This window comes from Pongo abelii, chromosome X (genome assembly GCF_028885655.2).
Source record: "Pongo abelii isolate AG06213 chromosome X, NHGRI_mPonAbe1-v2.0_pri, whole genome shotgun sequence".
In the NCBI taxonomy this organism is placed as follows: Eukaryota; Metazoa; Chordata; class Mammalia; order Primates; family Hominidae; genus Pongo; species Pongo abelii.
Genome location: NC_072008.2, coordinates 156,369,700 through 156,386,856, shown reverse-complemented (window position 1 = coordinate 156,386,856; position 17,157 = coordinate 156,369,700). Strand labels below are relative to the sequence as shown.

Here is a 17,157-nt window from a genome sequence, read left to right as displayed (position 1 = left end):
AAAGTCCTGCAACAGTGTGTTTTCCCCTGTCTTTGTTCTGGTCAAAAGTCATCAAATGTGTGACTAACATCCAGGAAACATGGAAAGTGTGGGACCTGATAGTAAGCAGCCATTGATGGACTAACTCATCCAGGATAAAGAGGACCTCAGACTTAGAGCAGCTGTCTGTCCTTTCAGGTTACTCTTGCTCTGTTATGAAAGTGTCTGTCAGTTTCTGAAGCATGTATGTCACCTGCATCACACAGCTACTTCCTATCCTAGCAATACATCCAAAATACAGCTCTGGTAGAGTGAGGTTAACTTTGAAAACTGATTAGTGTTGTTTCATATTTTAGTAATTTTTTTTTCAGTAATTTCTTAGCAAAGTTTCTAGTGGTTATTATCTATGAGGATGATGGGCTTTTTCCCCCAGGCGTTGACTGCAGTGGCCTTTCTCTTCTGAGCCAGGATGTTATAGTGGTCGTACATCCCTTGGCAGATGGGGTGGCCTGACTTTGAGATGGGCCTCTGGAGGCCCCTGGATGCTAGGCTAGGGATGCTGAGCTGCTATTGATAAGGAAGTGATCAGACACTTCCTGGCAACGTTGGAAGGGACCCATGAGGATAGAATCTCCTGTTTAAAGATACAGGAATCACATAAGGTGATACTGCCAGGATCAGGAGCAAGGCTGTTCTGTCTCCTGACCAGCAGGCCAGACTCAGGGGACCGCATCTTCCTGGGCTTGGCCTCAACGTTCCCTAGCAACATCCTCTGCTGAGTGTGTGAAAATGCTGCTTCTCCGAATGAATGAGGATAATGGGGACCAAAGCCTTTCTTGGACAGGATTTTCAGCCTCCCCTGGCTTGTACCAATGAGATGTGTATAGGATAGTAGGTTAGAAAGAGCACAGACTTGTGATTCTCATTTAAATTGTTTATTTATCTCATAGAATTTTGTTTTTTTTTCTTATTAGGACCAAAAATGTGTTTCTCACTAGAAAATGGCAACTTTTATCAGTCATCAGTGGCCTGTGAGTTCACGGGCTTGGAGGATTGTCCCCAACGTGTTCACAGCGTACACACTTGTAGTCTGAGGGGCCTTCCTCCTCCTCCTCATCAGGGAGCTCATTTAGAGACGTGACCGAGATGGCAACCGACAGAATAGAGTAATGGGAATTATACAAAGACATTACACAATCATAATCTGGGTAAACCAGGGTCCTAGGCACTTCCCCTGTGCTTTCCATCCCCGTGAAGTTCCCCTGTGCAGTAGTCGAAGATGCAAATGTGACATCCTCAGAGGTGCCCTCCCCACTTGGGTCATTTGGCCCCTGAGGGGGCCCACTTCCCAGGGGATGCCGAGTGATACTGTTCATGGAACACATACCAGGGGACATGAAGGACTGGGTGCTACTGGGTCGCTGAATATTGTTGGATTCTTTCATGGCATTATTGTGATGAATTCGTGGGGAGCGTCTTGTAGCTACCAGCTTCTTCCTCTTTGGAGCTGGGATACGGGTTTCTTGCTGAGCAGTGTTTCTGAGATCATCTTTAATCTGGATATTCTCAAGTAGCCTGGGCATGTCTCTCTGAAAATTGGAGTTGTGGTAGATCTGAAACAAAATGAAACATTTTAGTAATTCTGGGATAAATTATTCATTCCTTTCGTGCCCACCACCCCCAAAATGATGGTCTTGTTTTACAATGGAGAAAAGAATGTTTTAAGTGGCAGCAAGTGTGGTTATGCTCTACAGCATGACCTGACTAAAGATAAACGATTCATAGGTCAAGGCAGTAATATATAAATAGCATGGATTTTGATATTAAACTGCAACCCCGTAGAGGTAATATGCAGGTCTGCATAATATGATGCTTACATTAGCTCTGAGGGGGTTGTAGTTTAATATCCAAATCCATACTTTTTAAGTTCTATACTTTTCATCTTTCAATAAACAATATTTCACATTTTCAAATGCTATCTTTGACACTTAAGCTCTTACAGTATATTATTTATATTGGTGTCCTATGAAGATATGTTTGAGAAAAAGAGAAAAGGGATTACAGAAATGCTTTCTACTTTACTATCATTTTCTTCTTTCCTGGAGAGTTGCTTGGGCATGTTTTGCAGAATCCATAGAGGTTCAGCTGGCGAATGAAACTCTTCAAGCTGTCTCTTTCGAAGATCCTCTCTCCACCTCTCCGTTGAAGAACCTCCCTCTGGAAGAGATCCTTCTCGATGATCATGGCGTCTCCATCATCATTCCAGCTCACAGACTTCAATGTGTCTTCCTCCACAATCATCCAAAGCTTTCCTGGGAAGGAGAGCCTAAAAAGGTTGTGGTTGTCTTCCACGTTGGCCACGTGTTGGTTTCGGTCTTCTGGTGGTGAGTTGTCTTGGGAGCCTGGATCTTGGCTCATGGCTTGGTCCTCGTGCCTGTACAAAACCTCGCTGGAATCTGGATTTGGATCAGGTGAAGAACCAGATGGGCCCCCGCTTGTCGGCTTTCCACCAACAGATGGGGCCAGCTTGGCTTCATATTCCTGTTCAGTGTTCTGACTCGCCATGGAGCTACACCAGAATCAGGAGCATTTTGTACCCAAGGCCCTTATCACTATCCTAGCAAGTCCAAAATGACTTCAGTCAGAGTAGGTGTGCCCAATAAATACTGTCCACAAAATTCTAGAGTCTCGGTATCGGGGCAACCAGCAGCTTAACTCATCGTCTGCCGTATTTGTCACACGGTGTCACAAAGGTGGCTCTCAGCCAATCTGGAGGGGGGGGGGCCGTGGCCAGGTGTTGGGGGAGTAGACAGGTGGCATGGCCTTCAGCGTCTCCTTTTTATAAAAGTATAAACAGGTATTGTTCAAGTTCCCAGAAAAGTCTCCCATCTTCTGACAGTCACGTTGTGTCATAGGGCCTGCCCCAGATGAGCTGAGAAACCATGGCTCTATGGCTACTCCCAACCCTAAAGACAGGGGAGGTCTGTTGCCAGTCTCTCTTATTTGCTCAAGGGCCAGCCACCAATTAGCTCTAGCTTGGGTTTCACCAAGACTACCTGAGTCAGATGGGCCCCTCACAGGTGACTGTGCCTTCCAGGAGATGGTGGTCCCTACCAGACTGGCCTATTCTGGATTGGTAGCACCCCATTTTCCAGCCTCCCCATCTCCTTCCTGCCTTGGTCCCTTCCAAGTACTCCTAATGATTGGTTGGGTGTGCTCCAGTGGGCCCAGATAAAGTGTTTCTTATTCCACTTGGTCAAGTTGTCCCCAGAGTGGTGCTGTGCCTGAGCATGGTGAGAGCACTCCCCTCACTCCTCTACCACTGTGTTACCCAGAGCACCATTTGTGGCTGGATGGCCACATCTTCAGCTGTGCTTTGGAGTCTCCTGTGGAGCTCTGCTTGCCCCTGCATCTCACCCTCTTGCAGATCACAACAGGAGATTACCTTTGTTTCTATTCTTGCCTGTAGGTACTGTTCTCATTGCCCAAGACATGCTCACTTCGTGTAATCCAACACAAAACTGCCCATTATTGTATATTTGAAAATAGATGAAAGTTTGGGTGTGTGATGAGGGATGGTCAGGAGGACAGAGAAAACCCGAATGAAAGTCATCTTCAACCACAGATGAGAGGATACAACAGTCTTTTTGGTGATATATTTTCTCTAGGCATTGTAGCCAACTTTGTTCTTAATATTCACTCTGTATAAAGAGATGGAGTGATACAGTGGAAAGGCCCTAGGCTGAAAGGACCCTGGGTCCTCATCCCACTGAGTAGCACCCTTTGCCCTCTTTGAGGGTCAGCCCTGACCACGAGCAGGGTTGGAAGAGGCTCTCCCAAGGTGCCTTTCAGTCTCAGGGTTCTCTAATCATTCATAGTGCCCCCCACACCTGGATGCAGGCTTGTTTCATGGTCATCACGCTTTTTAAACAGGTTTACAAAGGTCTTGTCCAACTCAGTGTAACCTCCAGGCACGTGCACTCTGAGGCTAAATATTAAAATGGAGGCCATTGGTGACATCTCTAAAGGAGGATCCTAGAGTTTTCAGTTACATAGCAAACATCTTTACTTACATAACAAAGTACTTGAGGGAATTCTTAAGACTAAGAATGACATTTTGTTGTGGCCTTTGTGACCTTATGAACTCTGCTGATTCCTTATATAAAAGTCTCTGGCCATTGGGTGGGAGGGGAACAGTCATGAAGAAAATGACTAGGGAAACCATATGCTGGCTTTCAGCACAGAGCCAGTATTGATTTGATTAGGTAACACTATGTCATGTGACTTCTGTAGGACCATTAGCAACCATTCTTTGTTTTAAAAGTCACAGAATGCTCACTGGGATTACAAGTCTAAGAAACCAAACCCCTCTTGTCACCTGGAGGAAATACTTAGGGCACTGACTTGAGTCTAGTGAAAGAGAGGCATGGGGGGAAAGCCAGCCTCCTTCTGCTAAGCATGCTCAGTCCTATACCGAAGGTCTTTATGAGGACCTGCCACCTGCAAGCACCTTTGAGGAAAATATTAGTCATCTTCTTCATGCACCGAAGGCCTCTCTGTGTTGCCACTTTATGAATAGAATCACCATAGTCAGGCAACCCAAGCAGAGCACAGCTAACTCAGGCATGAGGACCAGTGGCCCCATAGAAAGTGGTCTCAGTCCTGACTCACTGCCACTTCTATGTAGCTGTGCAGTGATGGAGAACAGTGCTGAGCTCTTGACTATGGGGTCCTAACACCTGGAGTTAGCCATGAGGCAAGACTCACTGTGTAGGCCTTGCCTGCCACATATTCCTCCAGGGCCTCCCTCATCCTCTCACTGGCTTCCCAGGAGCTTCTTCCTTACTGGTCTCTCTTCTGAGCTCCAGGATGTGTCCGTGCAGTTGGTTCATCCCATCTTGGGGGGGTCTTTCTAAACTGTGGCTTGGAACTTATCAGTTGCTTAGGCACCAACACCTCATACTTCCCAGGCCTTCCTTTCCCAGCCTTGTTAGCCACTGGGCTCCTCTTTCTTACACACTTAGGCATCTGCCATGCCATCTGCCCTTAACCCTCCTTCACTCAGCATTTGTTTGGTGCTGGGTCCTGGGTAAGACAACTCTCAAACTCTGGTTCCCCCGGTGCTGTTTTCTGAGCACACTGTGAACTTCCTTGCTGGTGTTGGTGCTTGTGCTGCCCTTCCTACAGAAACGCCCTTCCACCCAGAAGCCACTCAGTGTGTCAGGGTCCAGGTCACTCCATGAGGTCACCTGGCAAGGCTTGTTCCCAGGGGCTGGCCCAGCACAGCACAGCTGTCCAACATTGGTTGGGTAGATCCTGAGTACCTGTGAAGTTGGGCATGTTGATGGGCTGTCTCCCCTCTGGACTAGGAGGTCCTTGAGTATGGCCAAGATGATGGTGTGAATGTGACCTTCAATACATACAAGTTGGAGTGAAGAAAGTTCTGTGTCATAAGTAGCTGAGTGGGGTTTAGCATCCTTGGGCATGACTCTGCATTAGAATAGTGATGATAGGACAGTTATTGTGAGCTCCTATGTCACGCTACTTTGCTAAGCACTCCGCTGGTCTGTGTCATTTACTGTACACAACCGTCTCTCAGATGAGTGTTAGGAATTAGCCCATCTCTCCAATGAGCCAACCTACGCCATTCAGGGATTGAGCCATGGTGCAGATTCCACAGTGAGGAAGCAACAGGGCCAGAATAGGCCCACCTGGTCAAACTCTCAGACTCACAACCTCACTCAAGTAGAATAAATGTTCCAATGATCTGAGCAGAAGAGGTGGGCATTGTACGTAGAAAATTGTTGGAGAAAACAAAAACAGAAAACAAAGAGACTAGTCATTGATGTAGTTTGGCTGTTTTGTCCCTCCAAATCTCATCTGAAATGTGACCTTTATTGTTGGAGGTGGGCTTAGTGGGAGGTGTTTGGGTCATGGGGGTGTGTCTCTCATGAATGGGTTGGTGCTGTCCTCATGGTAATGAGTGACTTCTCACTCTGTAAGTTCACATGAGATTTGGTTGTTTAAAAAAGCCTGGCAGCTCCTTGTTCTCCCTTCCCATGTGATACACAGATTCCCCTTTTGCCTTCTCTCATGATTGGAAGCTTCCTGAGCCCTCACCAGAAGCAGATGCTGGCACCATGATTCTTGTACAGCCTGCAAAACTGTGAGCCAAAATAAATATTTTCCTTACAAATTACCCAGACTAAGGTATTCCTTTATAGCAATGCAAAACTGACTAACATGTAAAACTCGTTCAGGAATTGGGTGTTGCTTATAACGATATCTGAAGATGTGGAAGCAGCTTTGGAACTGGGTAGTGGCAGGGGTTGGAAGAGTTTGGAGATCTCAGAAGAAGACAGGAAGATGAAGGGATGTTTCAAACTTCTTAGAGACTTGTGAAGTAGTTTTGACCAAAATGATGATAGAAATATAGACAGTGAATGCCAGAATGATGAGGTCTCAGATGGAAATGAGGAATTTATTGGAACTGGAGCAAGTTCACCCTTGTTATACTTTAGCAAATAACTTGGCTGCATTGTGTCCACGCCCTGGGGATCTGTGGAAGTTTGAACTTAAGAGTGATGACTTAGGGTATCTGGTTGAAGAGATTTCTAAGCAGCAAAGCATTCAAGATGTGGCATGGTTGCTTCTGACAGCATATTCTCAGATGTGGGAGCAAAGGGATGACTTACAGTTGGAATTTATAATTAAAAGGGAAGCAGAACATAAAAGTTTGGAAAATTTGCAGCCTGGCCATGATGTAAGGAAGGAAAGGGCATTTTTGAGGATGAATACAAGTGGACTGCTGAGGAACCACTTGCTAGAGAGATTTACATGACTGAAAGGGAGCCAGGTGCTAATATCTAAGACAATGGGAAAAAAAACCTTGAAGGCATTTCAGAAATCTTCTAGGCAGCCTCTCCCATCACAGGCCCAGTGGGCTAGGGGGAATGAATGGCTTGGGGAGGTCAAGTCTGGGGCCCTGCTGCCCTATATAGTCTTCGGGCACTGCTCCCCACATCCCTCCTGCTCCAGCCATGGCTTAAAGGGCCCAAGGCACAGCTCAGGCTACTGCCTTAAAGGGCACAAGCTGTAAGCCTTGGTGGCTTCCCCATGGTGTAAAGTCTGCAGAAGCACAGAATGTAAGCACGAAAGAGGCTTGGCAGCTTCCACTAGATTTCAGAGGATATGTTGGAAGGGCTGAGTGCCCAGGTAGAAGCATGCTGCAGGGGCAGATCCCCTGCAGACAGACTTTTCTAGGATAGTGACCCAGGGAAATATGGGGTTGGAGCCCCTACATGGAGTCCCAACTGGGGTACTGCTGAGTAGAACTTTGAGAAGGGGGCTGATACTGGAAGAACCACCAGCATCTTGTTCCCTGAGACTGAAAAAGCCATGGGCACTCAACTCTAGCTCATGAGAGCAGCCGTGGGGGCTGCCCCCAGCAAAGCCAAGGGGCAGAGATGACCAAGGCCTTGGCAGCCCACCCCTTGCACCAGTGTGCCCTGGATGCAGGACATGGAGTCAAAGGACATTATTTTGGAACTTTAAAATTTAATGACGGCCCTGCTGGGATTCAGACTTACCTGGGGCCTGTTGTCCCTTTATTTTGGCTGATTTCTCCCTTTTGGAATGAGAATATTTACCCAATGCCTGTATCACCATTGTATCCTGGAATTAAATAACTTGTTTTTGATCTTACAAGCTCACAGGCAGAAGGAAAATGCCTCGAGTCTCAGAAGAGATTTTGGAAGTTTGAGTAGATACTGAAATGAGATGAGGCTTTTGAGGGACTATTGGGAAGGGATGATTGTGTTTTGCAGTGTGAGAAGAACATGAGATTTGGAGGGCCAGGGGCAAAATAATACAGTTTTGATGTTGTGTCCCCTCCAAATCTCATGTTAAAATGTGACCTCCAATGTTGGAGGTGGGCCTATTGGGAGGTGTTTGGGTCATGGGGGTGGCCCTGTGTCCTCACCCAAATCTCACCTTGAATTGTAATCCTCATAATTCTCATGTGTCGAGGGTGGGACCAGGTGGAGGTAATGGCATCATGGTGGCAGTTTCCCCCATGCTGTTCTCATGATAGTGAGTGAGTCTCACAAGATCTGATGGTTTTATAAGTGTCTGGCATTTTCCCTGCTTGCACTCATTCTCTCTCTTGCTGCCCTGTGAAGAGAAGAGGCGACTTCTACCATGATTGTAGGTTTCCTGAGGCCTCCCCAGCCATACAGAACTGTGAGTCAATTAAACCTCTTTTCTTTATAAATTACACAGTCTCAGGTATTTCTTCAAAGCAGCATGAGAATAGACTAATACAGTAATTTGATACCATGGAGAGGGAGGTGCTGCTATAAAGATATCCAAAAATGTGGAAGCGACTTTGGAACTGGATAACAGGCAGAGATTGAAACAGTTTGGAGGGCTCAGAAAAAATAGGAAGATTTGGGAAACTTTGGAACTTCCTAGACTCTTGTTGAATTTGACCAAAATGCTGATAGTGATATGGACAATGAAGTTCAGGCTGAGGTGGTCTCAGATGGAGATAGGAACTTGTTGGGAACTGGAATAAAGTTGACTTTTGCTATCCTTTAACAAAGAGACTGATGGCATTTTGCCCCGATCTAGAGATCTGTGTAACTTTGAACTTGGAAGAGATGATTTAGGATATCTGGTGGAAGAAATTTCTAAGCATCAAAATGTTCAAGATGTGACTTGGTGCTCTTAAAAGCATTCAGTTTTCTGCATTCGCAAAGATATGGTTTGGAATCGGAACTTATGTTTATTTATTTTTTTAATTTATTTTTTTTTTTTTTTGAGACGGAGTCTCACTCTTTCGCCCAGGCTGGACTGCAGTGGTGCTATCTCTGCTCACTGCAAGCTCCACCTCCCAGGTTCACGCCATTCTCTTGCCTCAGCCTCCTGAGTAGCTGGGACTACAGGCGTCTGCCATCGTGCCCAGCTAATTTTTTGTATTTTTAGTAGAGATGCGGTTTCACCGTGTTAGCCAGGATGGTCTCGATCTCCTGACCTCGTGATCTGCCCACCTCGGCCTCCCAAAGTGCTGGGATTACAGGCATGAGCCACCACACCCGGCCTGGAATTGGGACTTATGTTTAAAAGGGAAGCAGAGCATAAAAGTTTGGAAAATTTGCAGCCTGACGATGAATTAGGAAAGAAAAACCCATTTTATTAGAAGAAATTCAAGTCGGCTGCAGAAATTTGTGTAAGTAAAGAGGAGCCAAATGTTAATCACCAGGACAATGGGGAAAATGTCTCCAGGGCATGTCAGAGGTCTTTATGGCAGCCCCTCTCATTAAAGGCCTGGAGGCCTAAGAGGAAAAAGTGATTCCATGGGCCAGGCCCAAGGCCTTGCAGTCTTGAGACTTGGTATCCTGCATCCCAGCTGTGGCTAAAAGGGTCCAAGGTACAGCTCAGGCCATTGCTTCAGAGGTTGCAAGCCCCAAGGCTTGGCAGATTCCATGTGGTGTTGGTCCTGCAGGTGCGCAGATGACAAGAATTGAGGTTTGGGAACCTCCACCTATATTTCAGAGGATATATGGAAACGTCTGGATGTCCAGGCAGAGATGTGGTGCAGGGGTGGAGCCTTCATGGAGTACCTCTGCTAGGTCAGTGAGGAAGAGAAATGTGGGGTTGGAGCCCTCACAGAGTCCCCACTGAGGCACTGCCTAGTGGAGCTATCAGGAGAGGGCCACCATCCTCCAGACCCCAGAATGGTAGATCCATTGACAGCTTGTACTGTGCACCTAGAAAAGCTGCAGACACTCAACGCCAGCCTGGGAAAGCAGCTGGGAGGGGTACTGTACTCTTCAAAGCTACAGAGGGAGGAGCTGCCCAAGACTGTGGGAGTCCACCTCTTGCATCAGCATGACCTGGATATGAGACATGGAGTCAAAGGAGATCATTTCAGAGCTTTAAGATTTAATGACTGCCCTGTTGGATTTTGGAATTGCAGGGGCCTGTAGACCCTTATTTTGGCCAATTTCTCCCTTTTGGAATGGAAGCATTTACCCAATGCCTGTACGTCCATTGTATTTTGGAAGTAACTAACTTGTGTTTGATTTTACAGCCTCATAGGTGGAAGGGACTTGGCATGTCTCAGATGAGACTTTGGACTTGGACTTTTGAGTTAATGCTGAAATTAGTTAAGACTTTGGGGGATAGTTGGGAAGGCATGATTGGTTTTGAAATGTGAGGACATGAGATTTGGGAGGGACCAGGGACAGAATGATGTGGTTAGGCTTTGTGTCCTCACCCAAATCTCATCTTGAATTGTAATCCTCATAATCCCCACATGTCAAGGGAGAGACCCAGTGGAGGTAATTAAATCATGGGGGCAGTTTCCCCCATGCTGTTCTCGTGATAGTGAGTTCTCACAAGATATGAGGTTTTTATAAGGGGCTCTTCCCCCTTTGCTCAGCACTTCTCCTTCCTGCCACCTTGTGAAGAAGATGCCTTGCTTCCCCTTCACCTTCCACCATGATTGTAAATTTCCATAGGCCTCCCCAGCCATGCTGAACTGTGAATCAATTAAACCTCTTTTCCTTATAAATTACCCAGTCTCAGGCAGTTCTTTATAGCAGTATGAAAACAGACTAATACGTGGTTGTTTAAAAGAGCTTGGAAACTCCTCCCTTTCTTTCTTGCTTCCTCTCTCACCATGTGATACACTGTCTCCCCCTTTGCCTTCTGCCATAATTGGAAGCTTCCTGAGCCCTCACAAGAAGCAGATTGTGACACTATGCTTCCCATACAGCCTGCAGAACCATAAGCCAAAATAAACTTATTTTAATGACAAATTACCCAGCCTCAGGTATTCTTTTATAGTAACAGGAAACTGATGAACATCATTTCAAAGTTACTTTCCATCTAGGATTAAAGCAGAGAGAACTTCCTTATTATGCTGACTTAAGTTAAATTGAATCTTTTGGGATTTTTGTATTTGTTTTTTGAAAATTGGCCTACTTGAAAGTTCAGTATGATTATGTACACTCAGCACAAGTGACCCCATTCTAGTTTGGTGTGGTTGGCTGGGGCTTAGTGAAGGGTGCTAGTTCATAGCAATGGCCTCCCCTGAACATTGTTTCACAGAGGCTCTTGGGTTAATGAGCCTTTCTAAAGGAGGCTGTGCTAGCTTTGGTTATCAGCCATCTTTTCTCTCTTGCTGTAGACAGTGACAATTGGATGCTCATGATTTCTACTGGTTTTCTTTTCTTATTTTTTTTATTATTATACTATAAGTTCTGGGATACGTGTACAGAACTTGCAGGTTTGTTATATAGGTATACACGTGCCATGGTGGTTAGCTGCACCCATCAACCTGTCATCTACATTAGGTATTTCTCCTAATGCTATCCCTCCCCTAACCCCCCACTCCCTGAAAGGCCCCAGTGTGTGATGTTCCCCTCCCTCTGTCCATTCCACTGGTTTTCTTTTCTATAGTATGTTAAAATCCTTTTGTAGGAAAGTTGGTCTATAAGGAATTGTGTTAAAATTTTTCTGAATCAATATCTGTTTAGTGCTTGTGTGCTTGCTCGCTCATGCTCTCTCTCTCTCTAGGGGTGTGTGTGTGTGTGTATGTGTTAAACTTTTCTGTTTTTTGGAGACAGAGTCTCGCTCTATCACCCAGGCTGGAGTACAGTGGCATGATCTCGGCTCACTGTAACCTCTGCCTCCTGGGTTCAAGCAATTCTCCTTCCTCAGCCTCCCGAGTAGCTGGGATTACAGGCATACGCCACCACGCCCAGCTAATTTTTGTATTTTTAGTAGAGATGGGGTTTCACCATGTTGCCCAGGCTAGTCTTGAACTCCTGACCTTGTGATCCACCTGCCTCGGCCTTCCAAAGTGTTGGGATTACAGGCGTGAGCCACTGCGCCCTGCAAACTTTTCAAGCATGGAAACTAGAAAATGTTTCAGGTGATAATTCTCACCTACTAGAATCCCTGGAAAAAAAGGAAATCCACGTGGAAAAGAGAGGCATTCTCCAGGTGGAGATAACATCTTCAGAGATTTTAAAAGCACCTTTCAGGTGTTCTAAATGGATCAGAGGTTACCTGCATGTATAACCCCTAGGCTGGAGGAAAGCCTTGCCTGTTGTTTGTACTTGGTATGTTGCTGTCAAAGGGCTCTGCAGCGTGTCAGCTTTCCTGCAGCACTGTTGACGTTTCTCTATTGCTTTTCTCCACCACACTGAGACCTGCTGGTTCCAAAGCCCACCAACACAAAACTCAGATTTTCACACATCCAACTTGTTTTCAACATAGCTCAGCCAAGCAGATCGTTAGGCATTGAAAGCCTTCCTAGCTTCCATACCCTGATAAAACTCACCCCAAATCTACTAACCACAGATAAGATACAGCCTTGTGGTTAGGAGATTCCCAAGCCGCTCTGCCTAGTTGCTAAGCAACATCCCCTAGACCCATAAGCCCCTTTTCCAACTCCCATCTCACCCAGTAGTTCTGTGCTTTCCTCCCCTTCTGATGTCGACCCCAGCCCCATAAACTCCGGACAGATTTCTGCTCTGAGGATATGCGCTCTCCTCCAACCTTGTCCAAGCACAACTCAGTAAAGCTCCTTGTGTGATACTGCCACTGGTGGTCATACTGTTTTCCTTGATTAACCCCCTAATACCAAACAGTTTGCAGTGAGCTCTTGTCAACTCATGTTTGATCCTTAGAGGCTGAGGATTGAGCTGAGGTACATGATTTGAGTAGGTCTGTTTGAGCTGTAAGACTGAGAAGGCCAAAAGGCCTTAGGAAAGTACACCAGGTGGGCTTCTCAAGGGGTCCTGGAATGCTGCTGCTGTCTGGTCTAGCAGGCATTTCAGCTTTCCTGTGGCTACAGAAAACTCTCTGACTCTTTTGGAATCTTGAATTCACAAGTCTCAATAGGCTGATCTAGACTCTGCTGAAACTCGAAACTATCCCCTCTGGGCTGTTTCAGACTCACCACAAGCTGTGCTGAATAGAAAGCAGACATAGGGGCTGGGCACAGTGGCTCACACCTGTAATCCCAGCACTTTGTGCTCCCGAGGCAGGTGGATTGCCTGAGCTCAGGAGTTCGAGACCAGCCTGGGCAACATGGTGAAACCCCGTCTCTACTAAAATACAAAAGATTAGCCGAGCGTGCCGGCATGCGCCTGTAATCCCAGCTAGCTACTCAGGAGGCTGAGGCAGGAGAATTGCTGGAACCTGGGAGGCGGAGGTTGCAGTGACCCGAGATTGCGCCACTGCACTCCAGCCTGGGTGACAAGAGCGAGACTCTGTCTCAAAAAAAAAAAAAAAAAAGAAAGAAAGAAAAATGAAAGCAGTGATAGGTCAATGCACTGAACGGGTCTTTGACTCTGGGACTGTGGTAGGTTTTGGACAACCCTGTTCAGGGGTTCAAAACTATCACATTCTGGATGATGCCCTGGACCATCTGCATCTGTTTCAGATACCCATGATGAAGGGCTTGTTCTCGGATGGGGCAAGCTGGAGTTGAGCTGCTCGTGGGCACTGCATTTCTGATGCAGACAGGTTGCACTTCTAACTGGTGATGTCTGGCGAAAGCTGCACATCGGAAGAGGGCACCCCATAGGGACTGTGATACCTCCACCCACTCATGACAGATCAGTCTCAGACCCCCTCTCTGGGATGTCCACTGGTGGTGACTTGTGTCCAACAATCCACACCAGTTGCACTTTGGGACAGTGACAGCCTGACTCTACTTCATGTCCTTCCTCTCCCTCCTGGTCCACACTCCAGGCAGTGGGATTATCAAATGCAGCTGGGCCCAGGAAGGGATGGATTTTTAAAAATTGTTGTTCTCCACTGTTCACTGCATAAATGAGCAGGATGCAAAGGGGTATATAAAACCCATTTTGGAATCTTTTGGAATTCTAGGATTTTGTCCTGACTGCTTCCTAAACATGATGGGTCTTTCCATTCACATCTTGTTTTATGACAGCATTTTTCCATGAAAATGTTTTTGTCTCTGTGACATACAGCCCTGCCAGGTGAGAAGGCCTGGGGGAGGGTAGGGGATGATTGAAGCAGTGTAAAGCTTTTATTACTGAGTGGGCCATGCTGATTTTATAAGGATGGAGGAAAAATATAACAAGACATTTTGGGAGGTGTGAGGAGGGCATTGTGATCTTGATGTTGCAGAACTGTTCCTGGAAGCTTTCTCCTCTTGCTGAAGGAAAACTCTCCATGCCTCCTTTGCAAGCTGCTGCAAGTTCTGTGACTCCAAACTGATGCTGCACCCACGACAACACCTGACGCTGCTGAGCAGGGGACAGAGGGAGAGGCCCTGGCTTCTCCATGTTCCCTGAGAGCACCTGTAGGTGTCCTCTGCACCGGTCATGGACAAGCCAAACTGTCTGCAACTGAAACCATGGTTGGAACTGGATTATTTGTCCTGTACTGGAAACCCTGTGACTGGCAGAAGGTGCCACAGTGGGAGGCCGTGGTGAGGCCCTGTTAACGTGTGTTGACTGACTTCAGTACACCCTCTTGGGGTGCTGAAACTATGGTACACTCGGCGTTTGAAAGGGGACCATGTGTGCCCTTTGGCATCGTACATCCTGTGTGTCCCTTGCCTGTCATGACACTGCCTCAGCTCTGGATGGCTTTCAGGTCAGCTCCAACTTGCTGGCCAGAGCTGTGTTTTACCTGAATTGATGCCCTCAGCCAGGTAAAAAGAACAGATTAGTACTGAAATTTAAGACAATCCACATGGCTCTCTAAGATAGACCTGTGTGGTTAATGGAGTTGATAATTTTTTCAGTCCAGGACCCCTAACAGGCATAAGTGACATCTGTATGCAGCTCAGTGTCACCCTGGTGTGTCAGGTCCTACTGATAATATCCTATAATATCCCTTGGCTAATGGGGTGCGCTATGCAGAAAAGAGCTCACACAGCAGGCCTCATTGCTCTCCTTAGAAAGCCTGCATCTTTCAATGTTGTCCATTGGCTGGATTCTGAGGACTTGGATTTGGGAGGGATTCCACTTTCCTCAGAACTGACAAGAGTGGCTCCTTATACCTAAACTGTATATGCAAACAAAAAGCTGCACACTGCTTTCCTCCTGGGAGTCTGGAATTTTGGTTCATGCCAGGAAGAACTACTCGTGTGACCAGCCCAAGTTCAACTCATGGGTTTTACTGAGCTCCACTGGTTGGCAACATGTTACATGTGTGGTCACAACTTGTTGTGGGGGAATTAAGTGCATTCTGTGTGACCCTACTGGGAGATGAGATGACTCTGGAAACTTGTGTCTGGTCTCCTGCACTTCTCCCTGTGCACCCTTTCCCTTTGCTAATTGTGCTTGGTATCCTTTCACTGTAGTAAGTTGTTGTCGTGGGTAGGACTATATCATGAGTCCTATGAGTTCTCCTAGTGAGCTACTAGACCTGATTCAGTGGTTTGGGATCCCCCATTTGGTCCATTTCTGGGACCCTGACACACCCATCCAGCCCATCCATCTCCCACTCCAGGAGGTTGCAGATCAGGACACTGCTGGGAAGAATCATAATGGACAAGCTTGTTTGAATGTTTCTTAGGTCTCAAGTCCTGTTCTCAATGCTTTTTAAACATCTAATTTAATCCTCACCACTCCCCTTTGAGATAGAGTCTATTGTTCCACCCATTTTGTGAAGGAAACCCTCAGTCCTATCTATGCAGCTTTTCTCTAAATCCAACTCTGTTCTAAAACAAAAAGTTTAGATTTCTAAAAGGTAAATGGTAACAAGAACATTGGGGAAAGAAACCAGAATTTGCAGTAAGAGCAGTGTGGTGGTGCAATTCCTGTACCATGTTTTCCTCTTCTATCTCCAAGCCTAGAGACAAAGGCAGCCCAAATATGAGAACTGCACATGAGGTGTGGACAGGAAGAGATCTATGAGAAAGATTTTTCTTTACTGACCAACAGCTAGGAAGACAGGCCTTTACAGCATACAGATAATGAGGGACAGAACCTTTTTATCTTGCTTGCTCTGCCTCCAGGCCAGCCTCTGTCCTGAATCTGTAACCTGTGGCGGCAGCATCAACCACAGCTGGGCAGGCACATAAACACTCCAGGCAGTGATTCCTATTCTCTAATAAGAAATTTCATCCAAAAACCCTGGAAGGATTGCAAGGAGGAAATGAAAAGCACTTGTGCAGGTCACAGCAAGGGGCACAGGCTAACAAAAAGACTGAGGCCTACTCATAGGTGTGTAGAACACTTCCTCTGCTCCACGCCTTACCACTACGTCAGGAGGGCTCCTGTATAATAGCAGAATGGCACTGAAACAACTGTGCATCTCAAACTTCATTTAAAAAGTCTCTGGGGAAACCCAAGATGACAGGGGCAGACCAAAAAAAAGGAAACCAGAAGAAAGTTCAACCTCTGATGCCTCTAGCTCCACAAAACAGTAAACACAGTCTAACTCTTAGTCAAATAAAAATAAACTATCACTGTAAAGGCCTATTTTCCTCAATTCCATTTACCCAGTACATTATATGTTTTTAAAAAATAATAGAAATGTTTCTTTATGGAGGTAATGTTTTGTGTGTTGATTTTTTTTTATTGAACAAGTAATATTAAAAAATGGTAATGGAACACACATAGTCCCACAACCTTTACACATATACCATTGCATTGTGTAACAGCAGTAGTAGTAGCTAGCATTGATTGTACATTTACTGTGTGCAAGGCACAAGCTAAAAACTTTAGGAGCATCGTTTCCTTTCATTCCCATGACGATTATGTAAGATAGTTATTTTACTATCTCATTTTATGGATGAAGAATTTGCAAAACAAAGATAATAATGGGTATTGTACACACTTATAACCAGAGCATGAAGTCAACTTTGCATTAAGCTTCTTTCACTTAGTACAATGATGTATTTTCCATATTGAACAGACCATTCCAGTATATTCACATATCAGTTTTCTTCTCATTAGACATCTAGATCATCCCATTTTTCACAATTATATTTAACATTGTAGTGATCAATTTCATTTAGTGCTTGTCTTGAATTATTTTTCTTAGGATGGGGTCTCAAAAGTGATCTTCCTCAATCCAAAGGTAAAATCACCTAGCTTTGATAATAACATACTAAAACAAAAAACTTTTTTAAGAAAGCCCACATTTTGTCAATGTTTATAAAACCAAATCATTCTCTTC

The 17,157-nt window shown here is 45.7% G+C and overlaps 1 protein-coding gene across 1 annotated transcript; it reads right to left on the bottom strand.

The window, feature by feature from the left end:
* Window positions 1–898: 898 nt before the first annotated feature.
* Window positions 899–2,645, bottom strand: HSFX4 (heat shock transcription factor family, X-linked member 4). The gene is made up of 2 exons (XM_024240448.2): window positions 2,062–2,645; window positions 899–1,592 (listed from the first exon to the last, which is right to left on the bottom strand). The coding sequence occupies exons 1-2, from the start codon at window positions 2,542–2,544 to the stop codon at window positions 1,017–1,019; spliced, it is 1,059 nt and encodes a 352-aa protein (XP_024096216.2). The 5' UTR covers window positions 2,545–2,645; the 3' UTR covers window positions 899–1,016.
* Between the last annotated feature and the right edge of the window lie 14,512 nt (window positions 2,646–17,157).

Bases quoted from the DNA above. Each gene is read 5' to 3' on its own strand.
- HSFX4 (XM_024240448.2), bottom strand. From the start codon at position 2,544: ATGGCGAGTCAGAACACTGAACAGGAATATGAAGCCAAGCTGGCCCCA. The intron at 1,593-2,061 runs GTAAAGTAGAAA...ATTTTGTTTCAG, and splicing joins CAGGAAAGAAGAAAATGATA to ATCTACCACAACTCCAATTT.